This window comes from Siniperca chuatsi, linkage group LG4, assembly GCF_020085105.1.
Source record: "Siniperca chuatsi isolate FFG_IHB_CAS linkage group LG4, ASM2008510v1, whole genome shotgun sequence".
Classification (NCBI taxonomy): domain Eukaryota; kingdom Metazoa; phylum Chordata; class Actinopteri; order Centrarchiformes; family Sinipercidae; genus Siniperca; species Siniperca chuatsi.
In genome coordinates, this window is record NC_058045.1 from 8,916,051 (window position 1) to 8,934,440 (window position 18,390).

General features: G+C 39.8%; 1 protein-coding gene and 1 long non-coding RNA gene across 6 annotated transcripts in view; one reads left to right on the top strand and one right to left on the bottom strand.

The window, feature by feature from the left end:
• Positions 1–18,390, top strand: part of LOC122874636 (1-phosphatidylinositol 4,5-bisphosphate phosphodiesterase zeta-1-like) — a 34,720-nt gene that overhangs the window by 1,739 nt on the left and 14,591 nt on the right. For 2 of the 5 annotated variants that reach the window (XM_044192790.1, XM_044192795.1), the window contains exons 1-3: positions 16,293–16,446; positions 16,721–16,821; positions 17,485–17,680. In XM_044192790.1, the coding sequence (XP_044048725.1) occupies positions 17,491–17,680 (190 nt within the window). In that variant the 5' untranslated portion in view covers positions 16,293–16,446; positions 16,721–16,821; positions 17,485–17,490. Of the gene's footprint in view, positions 1–16,292; positions 16,447–16,649; positions 16,822–17,484; positions 17,681–18,390 lie in introns of those variants that run through there. The other 3 variants (XM_044192793.1, XM_044192792.1, XM_044192794.1) reach the window with 3 other exon arrangements.
• LOC122874638 lies at positions 5,094–18,325 on the bottom strand. Its single transcript, XR_006377647.1, has 3 exons — positions 18,169–18,325; positions 16,049–16,148; positions 5,094–6,519 (listed from the first exon to the last, which is right to left on the bottom strand). It is a non-coding gene; the product is annotated as an uncharacterized LOC122874638 (long non-coding RNA).

The window sequence follows — 18,390 nt, forward strand, 5'->3', positions numbered from 1 at the left end:
TGCCCTTTTGATTAACCAGACATACATTTGAATATGCAGATGCTCTGTTGCATAATGCACAGCTAAATACAATCAATTCCCTAACCTTTTGATCAAATCTTTAAATAGATTTTGATTCTGAAATTCAGACTTTTTTGACGAGTTAAAGTATCTTTTTAAGGAAATAGGTACAATACCTTACTCGCTCAAGCCTCAGCTTTTCCATCACTATTTAATCCCTTTCAGAATATCTATGAATAAGATCCATTAGGGTGGAAATGATTGGATTAGAGCCTGATACCTACCTGTATGTGCTGGTATACCCGTGGGATCTGAAAGTGAGGTAGTGTTTGAAAGCCAGGGTCCTTGCTTCTCAGTTTTCCACCAGGCAAATCTTCTCACTGGGCCTATTTCTTAACAGTCATAGCATTCAGAAAAGAAAAGTGAAACATACAAGCACTATTTCCTATTCCTGACTCTTAAAATTATAGGCTAACCTGATATATGACACACAAAGCTTTGAATTAATAGGCATATTAGTCAAAAGTATTACTATAAAAGTATTTCTAGAGAAATCCAAGAAACGCATTTCAATTTAGTTTCCCTTTAATCAATTTTTTTCACAGGATCCTGAGTTACAGGGTTTATTGAGAACTTCACAGCTACCCTAGTCAATATGCAAGTTTGCATGGACTTATATTTCCAAGGTCTGACAGTACTGACATAATATAAAGTCCAGCACTGTGGGTCTGTTCATGTCATTCTTTTTTGGCTGGAGCAGACATTTCTCAACTGCAGCCTACAGTTGCCAGGGTGAATGATACATGTTTCCCTGTACTGTAGCTCATCATCAGCACTCAAGCAACCCAATACCATTTAGTTAAAGTGGAAGCCTAAATGAGAGTGACAAAGTATGTTTGTCTTTTTCTGCAAAAGGTAAAGCTAGTACAGGATGTGCATGTGGTGCTGACTATAAACCTTTCTCAACAGCATCTAGTTGAGTAATAGAAAATGGAAATATATGGAGAACAAGCAAACCAGATCTGCAGCCATTAAGTCCTTGACCCCTGCATATTTGTTTATTCATTTTGTCAGGCACTGATTCCTCTGGGATCCACTAAATGTCACGCTATACTTAACTGAGGCTCTGGTCGTAATGTGATGCAAATACAAAATTGACTCTGTAGAGACTTTGAAAGATCAGAAACTACAGAACCATTTTCCTGTTGCTTGCACATACAAGGCTACTTTACACCCTTGTTTTAGACAGAATAAAAGAAACAAGATTAGATGAATAATACAATGCAACCAGCTTCTCAAAGACTCAGTTCAACTCACAAATTATTAATTCATGTCCTTAAGGAGACCCAGGGTCTGAATATGTAAAAGTGCAAGAGAGAATCATTTTTAAGTACATAGTGTTGTGTCTTGTTAACATTGTGCAACTCATTCTTACATAATTGCACCATGCTCGGCAAGTCGAGGGTTCTCTGCTTAGCGACAGAGGCCAGACTTGAGGCATCAGAATGTAATTAATGGTTGCACATTATCAAGCAGCTGTTGGAGGGCTTTGTTCTGGTGCCAGCTCAGCAGTAGCCTTGTGCCTGTCTGTGCTAGGTAAGAGGGAGGACTCTCCTCTTTAGACTGGAGCCACTCGGCATCTGTGCAGACCTCTCATTTGCTGGCATCAAAAGCCTGTACAGATAGAGCCATCTTTCAGCCTGAACACAGCGCTTTGAAATTAGTGGATTGGAAATGTGGGAACTTTTATTGCATTGCCACCTAACTACTACTGAGGGGAAATTAGTCATTCTTTGATTAGATAAAGATAAGAGTGCCCAATATAGCCTCAGTAGGTAATATTCTGCCCACAAGTACAGTGTAAAATTAACTTACAGGGCACATTAACTTCCTTTGGTACTGTACTGTTTATCCCATCCCTTACACATTGCTCAATGATGTGAACATGACGTCATCTGTGCTTCTCTGATTGCAGCACAGTATCATTTGACTGGCATGCATAACCCACAAACCAGTACAGCTACCAGGGCCAGTCAAGTCAGCAGGATAGAGTAATAGGCAACATTGGAAAAAAACGGTATAACACTTAATTCACTTGTAGATGCAGAGGTATGCAGTAGTAGCAATACGGATGGTAGGAATATGGGTTACTAGGCTTTGAAAGTTTGTGGAAAAAGGACCCTGAAAGAAGGTGTAGTTCTCACAACTCACCTCTGAATCATTAAACACACTTCTCTGAATCACTATTAGTCACAGGCTGACAAAAACCCAACCCACAAATGGCTCTATATTCACCACAGTGATGACCTCACTGGATCCATAGCCTTTTTGGATGCAGTCCAAATGTTTTTCTTTCTAGGTTTTATGAGATTTCCATTAGTGATATGTGTCACTGAATGAGTGAGTACTCTATTTTGTAATTAGAGGATGCTGTAAGTGGCCTGAGTCAGTTTTAACTGAAGTGATTCTGAGAGGAAATGCATTGCAGCTCTGCTGTGGCAAAAACATTCAAGCAAAGTTATTTTTCCTGGACCCACCGGGCTTTATTTTGCTATGTAAAGTAAAAACAGAGCTGGACTTGTGTTCGATGTCATAGTTTATTCATGTTTAGTACTGAAAAGGTTGACTGTGTTACTTTATGCAGAGCCCCAGAATGAGGTTAGGAGTCCTAGCCATACAGTAAGACCAACAGCAGAACCAGGCAGGAATAAAGTATCATACATCTGTATGGAAGGACCTGAGCACAACATCTCAAGATTAATGTGTCTGTTGAATATCTAAACTAACATAATCATTATAATCTTACCTACATGTTGTCTTTAGGCATTATTGGTTTAGACAAGAATCTCTGTGTAAACATAACGAAATTAACCTGTTTCCCTCCATCTCTCTCTGCATCATAAACTGCTTTATTAAATGCTATCTGTGCATAGTACAGTAAGCACTACAGAAGGCTACTGTAAATGCACTGGACTTTAAATCATCCACACACAGCATGAGTGGGTTCCCTATTGATTGCAGCTGGCACCATTACTCAAAAGATCCTGCTGTGTCATTTAAGTAATGGAGTAGATTATTAATTAAGATGAAGGACTACTTAACATTGATCAGGGTCTTACCCTCCACTTTGGTATATTGCATAAATAACCGGATATGGGAGTGATTCCCCAATATACAGTGTGCATTAAAGCTCATCACATGTGCTGACATCACAAATCCTGACACGCAGCACCTCCTGGTTTCATCTTCATGAGTGCAAGCCTGTGCCTTCACCCTGCAGTGTATTTATGCTTAAGTAGCAGATTATAGATCAGCTCTTAGAGAACTACTTCAGGCCTAGTGCTAGTGTAATGTAAAAGTGCTGTTATAAAGGCATGATTATCTAGTGGGAGCGGATGAGGTCACATTCCAGTTAAATATCTGAGGTAATGTATGATGGTAATTAAGGTGTGGATGTGAAACCAACCAAGAAACTTTTTTACACAGAAGCTGATGACATGTACTGTACAACAGTGCAAACACAACATCTGTTTGGCGTTGCAATATTCAGGATGTCTCAGCATGCAGTCCTCCCCTGTTGACACACATATCCTGTGTCTGATGGGAAAGCAAAGCAGTGTGACAAAGAGGTCATGAGCATCTTCTCAGGGCAGCAAGGGTCATGTGAGCAACAGTGAGAAAGGCTCCAGTCCAGGAATAACTCTTTAAGGCGGATTGCAAGAAATCCTCAAGGACAACACTGATATTCCTAAATGATCCCAGAGTTTGGGACAATAAACTACACTTTTTAGTTATCTGATTATCCCTCCTACTCTGTTCACCAATTACTATCAAATTCAAAGAGAGCTGTATTAAACATTAATAATATTTCCTAATGACTGAAAGGAAAATATTCCATTTTAATAGGCTGTGCACACTGCAATAAAGAACTTACCCAGCACAGAAGAAAAAGAGCCTTGTACACAGAATATTGTGTTGGCACACAAAATAGTTTTTCTTGCTGAATCAGCAAAATTAACAAAAAAGATGTATGCTTAACAGAACCCTTCTCTGTCAACTGGTGGCCTTGAAAGAAAATGTAAACAAAATATAGTATATATCTCACTATCCAGTTGAGGTAGAGTAACCTCCAAAGTAAATATTATGTAAAAAAGATATTCCAGAAAAGGAAGGAAACATATGACCTAGTCTTTGACATCACAGTACACATATTTATGTATGAACATCTGCTCTGCTTGGGGCTATTTTGAGCCTGGAGTTTTTAAAATTCAAGGTCATGCAAAAACACTTTGCATGATCAAAGTATCATTACAGCTTCAGTCACTTCCTTATTGGTATTATATGAAAATTTGTTTAGTTGCACCCCTTTGCCTTTCGAGGGTATTTCTTCTCTGGCATTGTTCTTAAAAGGTCCAGTATAAAGGATTTAGTGGTGATGAAATTGCAGTTTGCAACCATTTGAATATCGCTCATATCACCCTCCCCTTTCATGCGTGTAGGAGAAACTACGGTGGCTGTGAAACTCGCAGAAAAAGGCGAACGGCCCTATCTAGAGCCAGTGTTTGGTTTGTTCGTTCTGGGCTACTGTAGAAACATGGCGACCTCCGTGGAAGGGGACCCGCTCCCTGTGTAGATATAAAGGGCTTATTCTAAGGTAATGAAAACACAACAACTTATTTTCAGGTGATTATACATTAATGATAATATACTTAGAAATATTATATTCCATTTCTGCCAATAGATCCTCCTAAATGTTACACACTAGACCCCTACAACTCAGACACAGGAAGTTATTGTGAAATCCTGGATTTCCAGAGGAAATAAGTCACTCTGTTGGACTGCAATAAATAAGCCCACATGTTTATTCATGTGAATGTGTGTATGATTAATCATGCTCTTCAGTGGAGTATGTAGAGTCAATTCAAAAAGATGAGTGAGTTACATCTACTAAAGCAAAAGCCTATCTGTCACAGAAGTGTCTGTTTTTCTTTAATTATTTTTTTGTTCACAACCCGACCCACATCGTTCGGCGCTGAGTAAATGAGCTCTCTACTGAAATCAAGAGAGAACTGAATGGGAGATGCTCTGCCTTATTTGTTTATATAATGATGCCACACTCTGTAGTAACTTCCTAAAAGGATGGATCAGCCTATGATTGATGAAGTATGCAGTTAGAAACCACACAGCTTTATACACCCCATCATGTTATGTTGACATGGTGCACAAGCATTTAATATTCTACCACAAATGATCTGTCCTTAGAGACCTCATAAGGCTGGCAGTTTACAGCATGTTAATAAAACAACCCAAGCAAAACAGGGGCTCTTAGTCATTCTGCATCAGAAGTCACTAGTGAAACTCCCACACAATGTGTTAATTTAGTGGAATAAAATAAACACACATACCAGATTCAGATGGGAAAACTAAATCTTATAAATCTTATATAGTATAATGTGTCAACCATGAGGAAATGTTTTCCTGTCATTTGCAGCCACAGTTCTTCTCAAACAGTTCAATGTTTGTTATAAATGGTTTTAATAAAACACAAGAAAATCCTATGGCACAGTATTCCTGGTATACTGTTAATAATATCTGTGAAACTAAGTGTCCTCATTCTGGATCTCATGTCAGACCACACTATCAATTATAGATTAACAGAAAAATTATAAACCTTTTTGAATATCTCTCTTTTCCTGGTGCACCAGATAACTGGTGTGTTATTTATTCTGCTCATGTGGCAGATTGCACATTGTGCTGAGTCAGTGATGCAGCTTTTGGCTTTTACCTCCCACTCCACACCTGTTCAGGTATTGTAAGTTCCATGTCTCCTTGGAATATTGAATACAGAGCTCTCAACTACACCACAAACTGAAAAAGAAACATAAATTAATTTAGTTGAGCCATGTGGCAAGATGGCCAGTATCAGCAACAACAAAAAAAAGGGCTGGGGCAGTAAATTGGCTCTGAATCGACGAGTGGGAGTGATGGGTTGTGGGAAATCTGAGCTCATTTCCTCCTTGGTCATGGCCCAGTCAGCATAAGGGTAGTACATCAACAGTCAGTCATTTACTGCACATCACACAGAAATGTAAAGAATGGTTTAAACCCATTCACCGTAATGAAAAATCTTTTCTAAAGAGTAGTGAAAATACAAAACAGCATTTTAATCAAAGATCCTGTGATTAAATTGCATTTCACAATATTCCTCAAAATCCTAAGATTTTTATTCCTTGACATCTCTTTCAGTGAGAGAGTGCCACAGTAAATTTGTCAGTCTGTTGGAGAAGCAGTAGGACACAGCTGAGTCCTGTGGAGAGGTTCAGTCTGGGCCACTAAACACGTCCTGTGTGCAGAGCACCATTGAGTACGCAGGGCCATCTGCCTTCTAAACAGCGACACTGAGGCAAGCAGGCAGGGTGAGGGAAGAGTTGATTGTGGCAGCTCCCCTAATCAATAAGTATTGATTCCTCACTTTTCTCAAATACAGCCTGGCTGATGAGATGTCACACATCTGACCTCCTGCAGGGAGAGGAGAGCGAGGGAGGATTGTCAGCACGGTAAACGCTACGCTGTGTAACAAAGACACAGCATTACGTGTACACAAGCAAAAAGCTTGCATACCTGTGGTTTGGAGAAACCAAACACAGACTGAGTGATGGAATGACAGATATACACGAGGACAGGTATGCACAGATTTGGATAAACACAGTAGAAATGTATACACAATAGGAGGCACACAATGATTCAGCCAGAGGACTATCTCCTTTTTCACATTGGACTTGTCAAAGCTTGCATGGACAGTTATCCCCCTGTATCCTCTTTACTGTCCATCCTCAAAACCTACTACCTCTGCTGCTCTCACTCTCTCTTGTTGCAGGCAGACAATTACTCAGTGCTTTGTTGGCTGGATGGCTTACATTTACTGAAGTTGCTGTGCTCGGCAGAAAGGTAAAATAAATAAAGAGCAAGCAAACCCTCTAAACTGACAGTCACGTGGATGAGCGGGCAGATGGACGGATGGACAGACTGCTATATGACAGTGGTGACTTTTGGGACAATGTCCTTTTCAAAGCCTTGTTGGATATCACATACAGACTGTGAGAAAGGGTTAATATCACACAGGTGTCAGAATAGCAATAATGATGGTAGCATAATACACTTTTTTGACAAGTGACAATAAAGCATGCAGTACAGTAGGCACACAGAAACATGTAAAAGAGAGCACTCTTTAGCCTACAGATCAACGAGCTCACTGACAGGAAACTTTACAGGGAATATGAAGGTACCATGGAAGACTCCCTGAATGTGCTTTTTTGCTGTGAATGTTAAACATTTACGAGCATTTCACTTGTCCCATTTCCTACTTCACATTTACATATGCATTTAACCATAATTCCTTGGACTGAGGACATCTTTTCATTCTCTGTCTAATCCTTACTATATGGGGAGTTGGATAGCGACTGCACACAAAAGGATGCCATAAACAGTAGATTTCAGAGGAAGGCTGGGGCCATACTCTTAACCATCACAATGAAATGTGCATTTGAATTAATTTGGGCAGACATGTTTTGGCTATCCCTGTCCTCAACTTTACTCGGTATAGTGAAGTGTTCTAAATCTAAAGTGACCCCAGTAATTCTTTTTACACCATATACATTATGCCTATTGTAGAAAAAACAGAGATTCTCAAGTGGTTCTGAATTTTTCTCAAACCAAGAAGAAGATTTTTTCTTAGACCAAGCCTTGCACCTATAGGACTTTCTCAGAGTAAACAATCCACTCACCAGGTTGGTCAGCCTGTATGATCCTGATGAGGAAGCTTAAGCACGACTCAGGTATTGGGCAATCTCATGAACAATGAAAACCATTGTCACCACTTCTAAAGCTAAGACACAGGCAGATTTCCCAGAGATGTTACTACTTTGGCTTGTGGAGTACTGGACATACCTGTTTTTTTTTTTTTTTTTTTTTTTTTAGAAATACTCTCTGTACATGAATCACAAGCATGCACAAGCAATTTTCACTCCCTCCCTGATTTCCAATGCCCTGTTGATCCAGAGAAACAATTTTCTCTATAGTGGGGGAAATGTCCACACAGTTATCCAGTTTTTGGCAAACTCAGAATAAGGTCAACTTAACATAATGGCTTACAAGTTGTCCTGCAGTCACAAGGAGTAATATCTACTGTAGGCAAAAAAAAATAGAAAATGAACTGTTTTCAGTAGCTGCTTAATGAGTACTTCTCCAATAAAATATTTATTTGTGAACTTCAAGCATTTTTTGGCTTATTTGTGGGCAGTGTCAAAATAAATATAACACCTTCATATATGATAGAACATTGGGAAAATGACAGAAAGAGCAAAAACTGGCAAAGAATCAAAGCAGAAAGGATTGGAATAATTGCATTTGTGACTATCATGCAATTACAGCAGCGCACACAAAATGAACGCCTTGATTCCTAATTTGCACATCATGACTGCTGTGAAATGCAATTAATGGATTCCTGATTTATTTAGTGAGCTGTGATGAACGAGTTCCTTGGAGCTCACTGAGACAGACTGCGGCGTACAACACTCCATCCTGGCTAAGCATAAGGTCCTCTTTCAGAAAGTGAAGTTGTTCTGTTTGCGAAGATGTTAAGGTAGACAGGACCGTAGACAGAATTCAAAGAAATGTAAATTTAGATGTTAGTAAAAGAATAAATTACCCTGAATTCACTGTTACCATATATCAAGTTTATTATAGGAACAGGAAACAAAGCTAGGGATCACCTGACAGATTCAGCAATGTGTCGCTCTGAGGTCTCTATGAGGTAACATGGATGTCAAAACTGCAGGAGGCTATTCTACCTGACTCATTCCAAACAATAGGCTCTTCACCTGCTGAGGGCACAGACTATCTTTCATTTTTTTTGCAAACAGACAGATGCCAGGGGAACAGTTTGCAAAATGTAAGAAAACATGATTCCCTGGATGACTGCCATGTCCCTGCAGGTACAAGCAAGCTACTTGACAATAATTGGCGGTACCCTCTGGAAATCTCTGCTTTGTAGTTAAGCTTTGTTTAAATATGATATGAGGGATTAATGAGGATGTGAGGGAAACATTTATGAAGCCACAAAACCTCTATTTATCTATCTGTACTAGCATAAATGTTCTGCATGCTTTTCATTTAACCACAACGGGTGTGCAGTGTGTGATCTGATGAAGTGATCCTGGGGAAAAATGTAAAAATAAGACTTGAAACATCCTCAAGGCTATTGTGTTCATTTACAATAGAAACCCAATCAGCTGCTGCAATCCAGAGCAAGGGAGGCCTAAATATGTAAATGTACTGTCAAACTCCACTTTGCTGCCAGATATTTGCACAGTGTGAGAGGGCCTGATGGGCTGCACAATAACTCAACTTCCACCCATTCCTGTCTCAGCATAACAGGTGTTTAGACTGTTTGCCATAAATTGTGTCCCTGCCAGATGTTGCCAAGCAACTGATTAATTAGTAGAGCCTCCTGAGTGAGCAACAGTGGAGCCAGAATGGGAGGGCTCATTTCAGTCCCAGTGGTCAGAGGAGTCCACCAGCTCTCACACTTTGGTTTAACCGAGACCCAGAGTAATCTATTGTATATCTATGGGAAATGTTAAGCCACCACAGAACTTTCACTGCACTCTAAAGTGACAGGAGACAGTGGTAATGTTTAAATACATAATGTTGAGAGCAAAAGTTACCAAGGTTTTGCATTTATATAATGAGAAATCCAGTTAAGATGTCCAGATTTCTTCATTATTAAGCAGATGTAAGCACCTCGCTCTCTTTATTTTTATCTGCACACACTTACTTTTTAATGTCAACCTCGTGTAGTGAAATGTTTTTACTTTTACAATTAAAATTAAAATTTCTTTCCCCAATTCAAACATGGAGGCAGATGCTTGCAGTTTCATACTATTTCAATGATCAATTACTCTCTCTGTGGGTAGGACAGCACAGGTGGTCAAGAATATTCTGTTTACTGGTTGATTGATGGCAACATACAGTCATTGTGCTAAATTTGAAGTTTATGTAAATAGATTTAAACCCTAATGGAGGAGTGGAGGACTGAAGTATGGTCAGTAGTTTCTTTCAAGTAATCAGATTCAGTGTTAGTGGGAAAGTAACTTTAAAGAAGAAATCTGTGCAAAACACTGTACTGGATCTAACAGTAGCATTAAAATGGATTACAATTAACCACGACAATAGTTTATTTGACAGGGCTGCAGACACGCAGGTGATGGCCTCTAATTAGCCCCTTGACATCAATTGTTCTCATTTCAGATATGAAGCAGATGTACACCTAACACAGTAGATATCGATACACAAGGTCACCTTTACGTTGATTTTTCTGTCACTGGCCTGTGCTGTGTCATACATACACGTGAGCTTCCTTTTGTTCCCATTTGCTCATGGGTACTCAAATATGAATACTTCCTTTATCAGTATGAATTTGGCCCGACTGATATCTAACAGTTCATTGGCAGAGAGGCAAGTCTTATTTCCTCCTACTGTGGACTTTCTGACAGGCTGTCAGAAAGCATAAAAGCAAAGCGTCTGCATGTGACACCTTTTCACTCTGGTGTCAACACAATTTTTTCTGAGAACTCCAATGATGGCGAACCAAGCTTAACAAAACTAGGGGCACAGTGTCTGTGAAGAGAGATAAGATGATATGCAATTAAACATATATGATGATCATCATGATAAATTATTCAAAAGGTTGTGGAATAGCCCTTATAAAAATACAAGTGGCAGTGAGATTAATGTGAATTTAGTTATTAAAGTATGTTAAAACTATAGATTTCAATAATGATTGAGATAATATTACTGAGACAATTTCGCCCAAGATATTCACAGTATGAAATTTGTATGTAGGCTTGTGCTTTTAACATGATGCCCTGAATGATTTGTGGGGCCCAGGGCTCAAGAGAGTATATATAATATTTGCTCTTTCTGGTCTCTAAATTAGTTCTTGTTAAGGGATTTCTAATGGTGCACAGAGCTTCAGGCTGGGGTTTTGATTCTCAGTTGGATCAGCAGTACTAGCTAAGCAACCTATTCACATCACATTATACATGTACTAATTGCATGCACCGCTGCCAACTAAAGTGACAAAAATAGCACAAAACAAAAGCAATCCCTGCACTATGCTGTGTTGACTTGGTCAAAACAGGGGGCTGTTGTGGCCACTACTGTGCTTTGCCTCTCATTTTGGCAAATAGGATTCGCCAAACATATCTGAGTGCCTCAAGAAACTATCACTTCATAAAGCCATGCCTTGCACGGTTTGCCTGCACAAAAATAGGGCAAATGACCCTGTAACCCCCCATTAACGGCCCCTAGAGGCCGTGGAGAACTTTATACTTTTCCATACCAAAGCTCATCTTTAGAGCCTCTTACTCTCATTAATGGGGCTTACAAGCTTTCTTTTTCATAGCATCAGGAGCTGACATGTATATGAGCTTTGGCAGTTTGTTGCTACTATGGTTGAGAATGCTCTCCATCTTTTTAATAATATGATGATGGTTGGCTGAGCCATCATCGCCTGATGAACGGTATCCAGGTCTGTCCTTGCCAGAAATGGCCTGCATCCACAGGGCCGGGGACCACACACACACACACACACACACACACACACACACTAATAGAGGGTGGAAGTCACATTTTGATGCCCAGCTCTATTTAGGTTAATATGGGTGCATGAATTAGTTGGGAGGACAGAGAAGGTATGTGAACCATGATAGAAAGCTAAATGGTCCAATTTTCCCTGTCAGGTGGACGCACTTCCCCCACATCACTCTTGGCAGTCAGCAAGGCTAAAAGACACCAATTAATCTCCCATGGCTATTATGGGGCAGGATGGCATAGAAAATGGATGGACAAAGCACACTGAGACAGAAAGAGGATATGTAATTTGCTGGGGATCACTGCACATTGGCTGGAACCAGCTATAATTAAAAACAGCAGTCAGTAAAGGTTTGTCAATTATGCTATAATTTGTAACAGTAGTAATTAAATTAGCACTCTTCATAGCAGTGCTTTCTAATTATAGCTATACTTTGCATAAGCTATGCAAAGAGTTTGCCAGTTCAATATATTTAGTTCACTTTAAGTGGCTTAAGAGTCTTGACAAATTGCAAAGTAACATAATGAGAAAAAAGCATGACAGCTCATCAGAAAGTTAGCTATGTCAGCTTTTAAACATTTCTCCATGTCTCCTGTCAAAAGATTTTAAAGTGATAAGAACAGGCATAAAAGAGAGACTGGTAGCATTGTTTGAAGTCTGCAGTAATAATGCCCTGAAATCTGTCTCCATTGTATCCACAGAACTCAGGATTTCTGTTATTTATGTCAAACTGTATGTTGAACATTTGTCTTTGGTGGCGTGAGCTGGATGTGGAGGACATGTGACAACATGTAGACATTTGCATACAGTATGCATGTATCATCAGTGTTACACATTCCTTACAATGAATTTATTGTAGATCTGTATCATTGTCCCCATCCTGAGCTGAATAACAAATGAACATCTCTGCCTGCTGATCTGACTCACTGATTTCCCTTGGCTGGGATCTCTCCTAATAACCAACTGCCTGCCTCTCTCAACACACCAGCACTGTCAGAGAATGATGACTCTTATGCCTTAACAACATGCATGCTGGTGGATGGTGATTTTCTCCAACAGATGGCCATTTGCTCAGGGCTATAGCAATATCCCTGGAATGGAATAGCAAGAATACTAAGCGGCCATGAATTTTGATTCATCTTCTGTAAACAGCAGAATCCACAGCCTACTAATTTCTTGCCAAGATTTTTAAATTTAAGATAAACACCTTGGTTTTTTGCTGGTTGTGTTTTCATCAGTTTCCCCAAACTGAAGCGAGTTTGGGATTTTCTGATGACAAAGTTGTGCTAGAACCCTAGAGTGAAGAAGTTGAAGAGTGAAGTGGAGAGATCCAAATAAAGCAATTGTTCATAATAATGAGCCCATCAGTATTATCTTCCTCAGCCAGCAGGCAATAAACTCTGCCAGCATGCAATTTCTGTGTGTGTGTGTGTGTGTGTGTGTGTGTGTCTGTGTGTGTGTGTGTGTGTGTGTCTGGGGTGGAGATTGTTTATATGTGTGTTTGTGTGGGCTATATGGGAATCCATTCAACTTTACGGATGCTACACTATTTTAAACTTGACTATGTTACAGGTGATGAACAGCATGGTTGCACCCTGTCTTCTAACATTCAAGTTCATATGCAACATATTTGCTGTAGAAAATATGCTTGGTAGGAAACATAATGCTACTTTCTTTATCAACATAACAAAGAAATATTTATATTAAAAGTATCTGCAAAATGTGTAACCGTAATGCAAAATACTGACCATATAAACAAAACATTCATTATCGACATATTTCATAATGCATGATTAAGATTTTTATTTTTATGTTTAGGCAAATCAAAGCACTTGGTAAAGTTTAGGGAAAGATCACAGCTTTGGTAAATATTGAAATAGTCAACACTGACTTGGAGACAGTACACGTTGACTTTTCAACTAAACGACAATCCCCAACCTTAACCAAGTGTTTTAGTAGTGTAAACAATCAATTGGAAACAGGATGTCTTCAGTCTCAGGTTTCAAAGTCCTGTGCTCTATATGCCTAACCCCCCACCCCAACCTCTTCCTTATGACTTCTCTGTGGTTTACAAGACTGGGGAAAACAAATGACATTTCCTCCAAAACATGTTTGGCAAAGCCTAGTTACTAGTAAATGAATATATTTTGTGGGACACAGGGATGATAGATGATTTGCTACAAGTGCATAAAATATACATGCACATACTGTATGCCCGAGCTCACAGCTCCTCACCTCTCTAGTTATTCCCTGACATCAGGCATTACCACTGACTTTCTGCTGTCTGACTCAAAGCTCCAACGGGCCAATGAATACCAAATGAGCCAGTGGAAATCCAGCTGGGAATACATTGTCAAAAGGAAACATGGTCTGCCCCCCACCCCTTATTCAAGTGCAGAGTCACATTTCAAAAAGGTGCACAAGTCTCAGCTCTTCTCATCTTAAGCATCTGAACAGGTGCGGTTTTGACTCTGCCTTACCACAGTATTAAACTTGAGCCGTGGGTTAAGATAAATCCATGATCTCTGCACATCGCAATGTGATATGAAGCAAAGTGATCTGATTTTCCCACAATGCGCGGCATGGATGGTGCCACAGCGGGCTGGTGCATCTGAGCTCCCCACACACACACACACACACACACACACGCACACACACACTTACACACAAACACATGTACGGACGGCTGATCTTTTATTCACCATCGACCCTCCAATATGCACAGATGCACACAAGCACAGTAGCAAACACCGACAACTACGTACACAAGCACAGTCTGCTCCCAAATGAGTCCAACTAACCGACCGTGGAGAGTGAGGTGCAGTGATGCAGAGACAGGGGCCATATACAGGGCTGCATGTTCACTGCCTGGGAATTATCACATCAAACTCGTATGCCCAATGGTTTTGACAGGCCCAAGGCCGAGCCATTACAGCCTGGTGTTGACAGGAATGACTCTGCTGGACTATGACTAGGCAGTGACTATTGTTGTGCACCAGTGATTCACACCACACCAATAACATTCAGATTTACACAGACAACCAGGGAGGAAGTTCTTGTCAAACTTGTTAAAACAAACCTCACAGAATCAGTGGAAATGTTCTCTAAGCTTCACTGACTGTTTCACTGACACTTTCACCCACTGTGGCTTTGATATTTTTGAGAATGTGAAATTAATACCAGTGAAATCAATCTCTGGTGCGCCATAGACGATCAGCATTTATTTGCATGATAATTTCAGACAGCAGCTCAGTGCACCCTGTTGCACTTGTGGCAGACATTGAAGATGTCTGTGCTTCAATTTACCACACTGTTGTAGGAAATCACAAGCAAGAAGTCATTTGGTCCAGATCACTTTGTGAGAGTTTAGAGAGCACTCTAAGAGCTCAAACAAATGCTAAGGCCACACGATCCTCTAAATTGATTATTACAACAATAAAAAAGTATTAATCTGAATGTGGAGCTGGATTTTAATCAATAGTAATGCTGATTGGCTGATCATGGCCAAGATTGGAGAATACCTACATCCTGTCCAGATATATTAGATTGTTGGACAAAGCAAATCAGATTTAATGTTTACCATGGTCACCATCTTAGTTTAGTGTGTTAGTATGCTTCCATTTGCTAACTAGCACTAAGAAAAAGGACAGCTGAGGCTGATTGTCATTACGTTTGCAGGTATTGGGTCATAAACCAAAGTAGTGGGAAAATTTACATTTTGACTTGATGATGGCACTTGACAAAAAGTTAAGGGATCACCAAAGTCATTTGGGTTCATCCTTTGCGAACCATGAGTGTCTGTAAAAAATGTCATGGCAATCCAATCAGTAGTTGTCCAGACATTTCACACTGGACCAAAGTGGTGGATTAACCGATAACCCAGAATTGCCATCCCTGGACCCCACCTAGTGTGGCACCACCAAATAAAAAAAAATTAATTCTGGATCATCCAAATATTTTATGTGAAGATGGGCTGTTTGGGTGTTGAAAAAAACTGGTTTGCAAAATAATAATAATAATAATATTGCTTTTGTGCTTTGCAGTTAGCTATGAGCCAAAATGTAGAGTTTGCAAACGTAGAGCTTTATAAATGGGCAAATGGTGGCACTATCCATACCAAAAAGTTATTGGTTCTTCCTTAGCCCAAGGCTTAACTTTGCATTAAATTTCACTGAAATCTGTTAAGACCTTTTAAGATATTTAAACAATCAAACAAGACTGAAAGCACAATCTCCATTGTGGAAATAACCAGTGTATGTTGACTTAGCTTGGCCTAAAGTGGACTCCTGTGTATATTTGATCACTGTGTTATGCTGTAGGTAAAAAAACTCAATATAATGACTGAGATATAATGACTTTGTCAAAAATATGAAAAGGTAAAGACTCTTCACTCACCCCAGACAGAGTTTTCACCAGGCAGGAACATGAAGGCAAAAGTTCGTTCTTCACATAGTCTATTCTGTCTGTATTCTACCATCAAGTCCACCACTCATGTCTGAAAAAATGAGAGGAGACAGAGACAGGGTGAGTTTTAATCTTCCTCTGCCATACTTCAGAGAAAGTCAGATGAAATGCACTTACGTTCTTCAGGGTTTTTTTTTTATTTTTTTATTTTTTTACACAACATGCCCATAGAATCGGAATGTTTTGTCACTATGGCAACAACTTCGTGTACTTCCCTAGAAACCTGCTGAAAAAGTCAGATTATACTGAGTATTTTCATACCCTGCTGATTTCCTGTTTACTTCCTAAACAACTATACTACAGGGGCTCAGAGACCATCAATATCTGAGGTAGGCTGTTGTTTACATGATATCTTATTGAGTTTTCAGGAAACATTTCAGTCCCACTAGAGTTACATCTAGTTAATTCTCTCCTCAGTGACAGAGGTTTACTGGCAAATGTTAGTGTAGTAAGTGTGAGAAAGGTTTATCCACTTTTATTATTTGCTATTTTACACACAATACACCACTTTACATCTGATCTTCTGGTTTAGATACAGTTGCTACAACTGCATAAAAGGATAATGAAGATGATAGTTGGTTGCTTTGTGTTGCTCACACTGAGGCGACAGATGCAGCGGGAGGCCGGCCCACTGCAGGGTACCCAGTGACAGCACTGGCTTAGGCATATGAACTGTCAAGGGCTGCAGAACAGAGAGATGAAAGGTATGGAGGGAGAGAGACACACACAAAGCCAGAGAAAGTCACAGGCACTTTTGTCTCACTGACTGAGAGGAATGACAAGGAGAGGAGAGGGACTAAAATGACAAAGTCACACAGACGTTGCCTTAGTATTTGATGCAAGTAAGAGATACAGAGAGGAGAGGGAGGGGGGAAGGTGCAGTGTGAGAAGATGGGAGAACTTTGCGCAGAGTGAAGACCCTGACTTTTTGTTTATTCTCTCTCATGCTGAGTTTAAAAAAGTAGCATTTCAACAGTGAGCTCAGGTAAAAGCTGGGATACATCTCTGAGTTGACATTTCTATTCACTATTTCCTGTATATTTTCAGAGAGCAAGTGATGTGCTGCGTTTTTGGAAAAACATACAAGTGTTTGAAATATTAAAATATAAAAGATGACAATGTAAAAAAAATCATCTATCAAGTATTATGGACCTAAATTCAACAATTTCTTCCTTCTAACACTACCATGACAGATATTCAGCCTTGCAGAAAAACACAAGCCTTTAATAAATTAGTAGTAGCCACATACTCTTCTCATACTCACTGCATGATGATTTCACACAAGTTGGAAGTTTCACAAAGAAACTACAGAATAACATCCCAGGATCAACAAAAAGGGATTAAAAGGCTATAATGATTGTGTGCAGGGCAAGATGAAGAAAAGCAAGGCCCCCTCCTCCAGAAGAGCTGAAATCCAACATCTGTATCAATGCTACGCCTCAGGCCAGACGACTTTGCCTGCCTGCGCCCTCCTCAGGTTCCTCCACAAGGAGCAGATGGAGCTCACAGCAAATGAAGAGACGGCAGAGAGTCTGATTGATAGATATGAGATTGAAGAGACAGGTAAGTGAAGGGAGAGCTGTGTATCATGCCAGGCTGCTTGCTGCTCATTACTATGGGTAAAAAATTACTCTATTCTTTAAGGACTATGGCTTTGTCACGTAATAATGCTAATTTAGTTATAACAGAAGTTAAGGCATAAACTCCAGTGGTGCCTGGCTGACAAAGTAATTTGATGTAAACCCAGAGGCAAGATGTTGAAACGACAGAAGGAAAATGGAAGAGCCAGGCATGTCAGTGGACTAGTAGACCAGATGTTGTCAAGGCCCAGTGTACTGCTGGCTAATTCACAGCATCACAAACAGCAAAACAGGGAAAACACAAGGCTCACAACTAGTCTGTGCTGCAGTTTAACTGAAGACCTTACTTTTTTTAACTTTATGGTATAGTCTTTGAGTAAGACAGGGTTTTTAGGAGCAGTTTTTAGCTTTTGTAGCACTTGTACTATAATTATACTGCACACTTTATATTTCTTTCAGCAAATAACTTACCTGAATACAGAGGCGGTGCAGAGTTGATATTTGGTGGAGAAATATAACCATAATCTGAAAGTGAACTGATCTAAACTGCTGAAAGTAAAAGCAGGTCCACAAGGTATAATCTCTAGTTTCAGTTTACCATGAGCAGCACAGTCAACAAACTAGGCCCTTTTCACGGCAGACATTTTGACAGCAGAAAGGGCGCAGGTGAAACAAATTTTGTTAATGATGGCT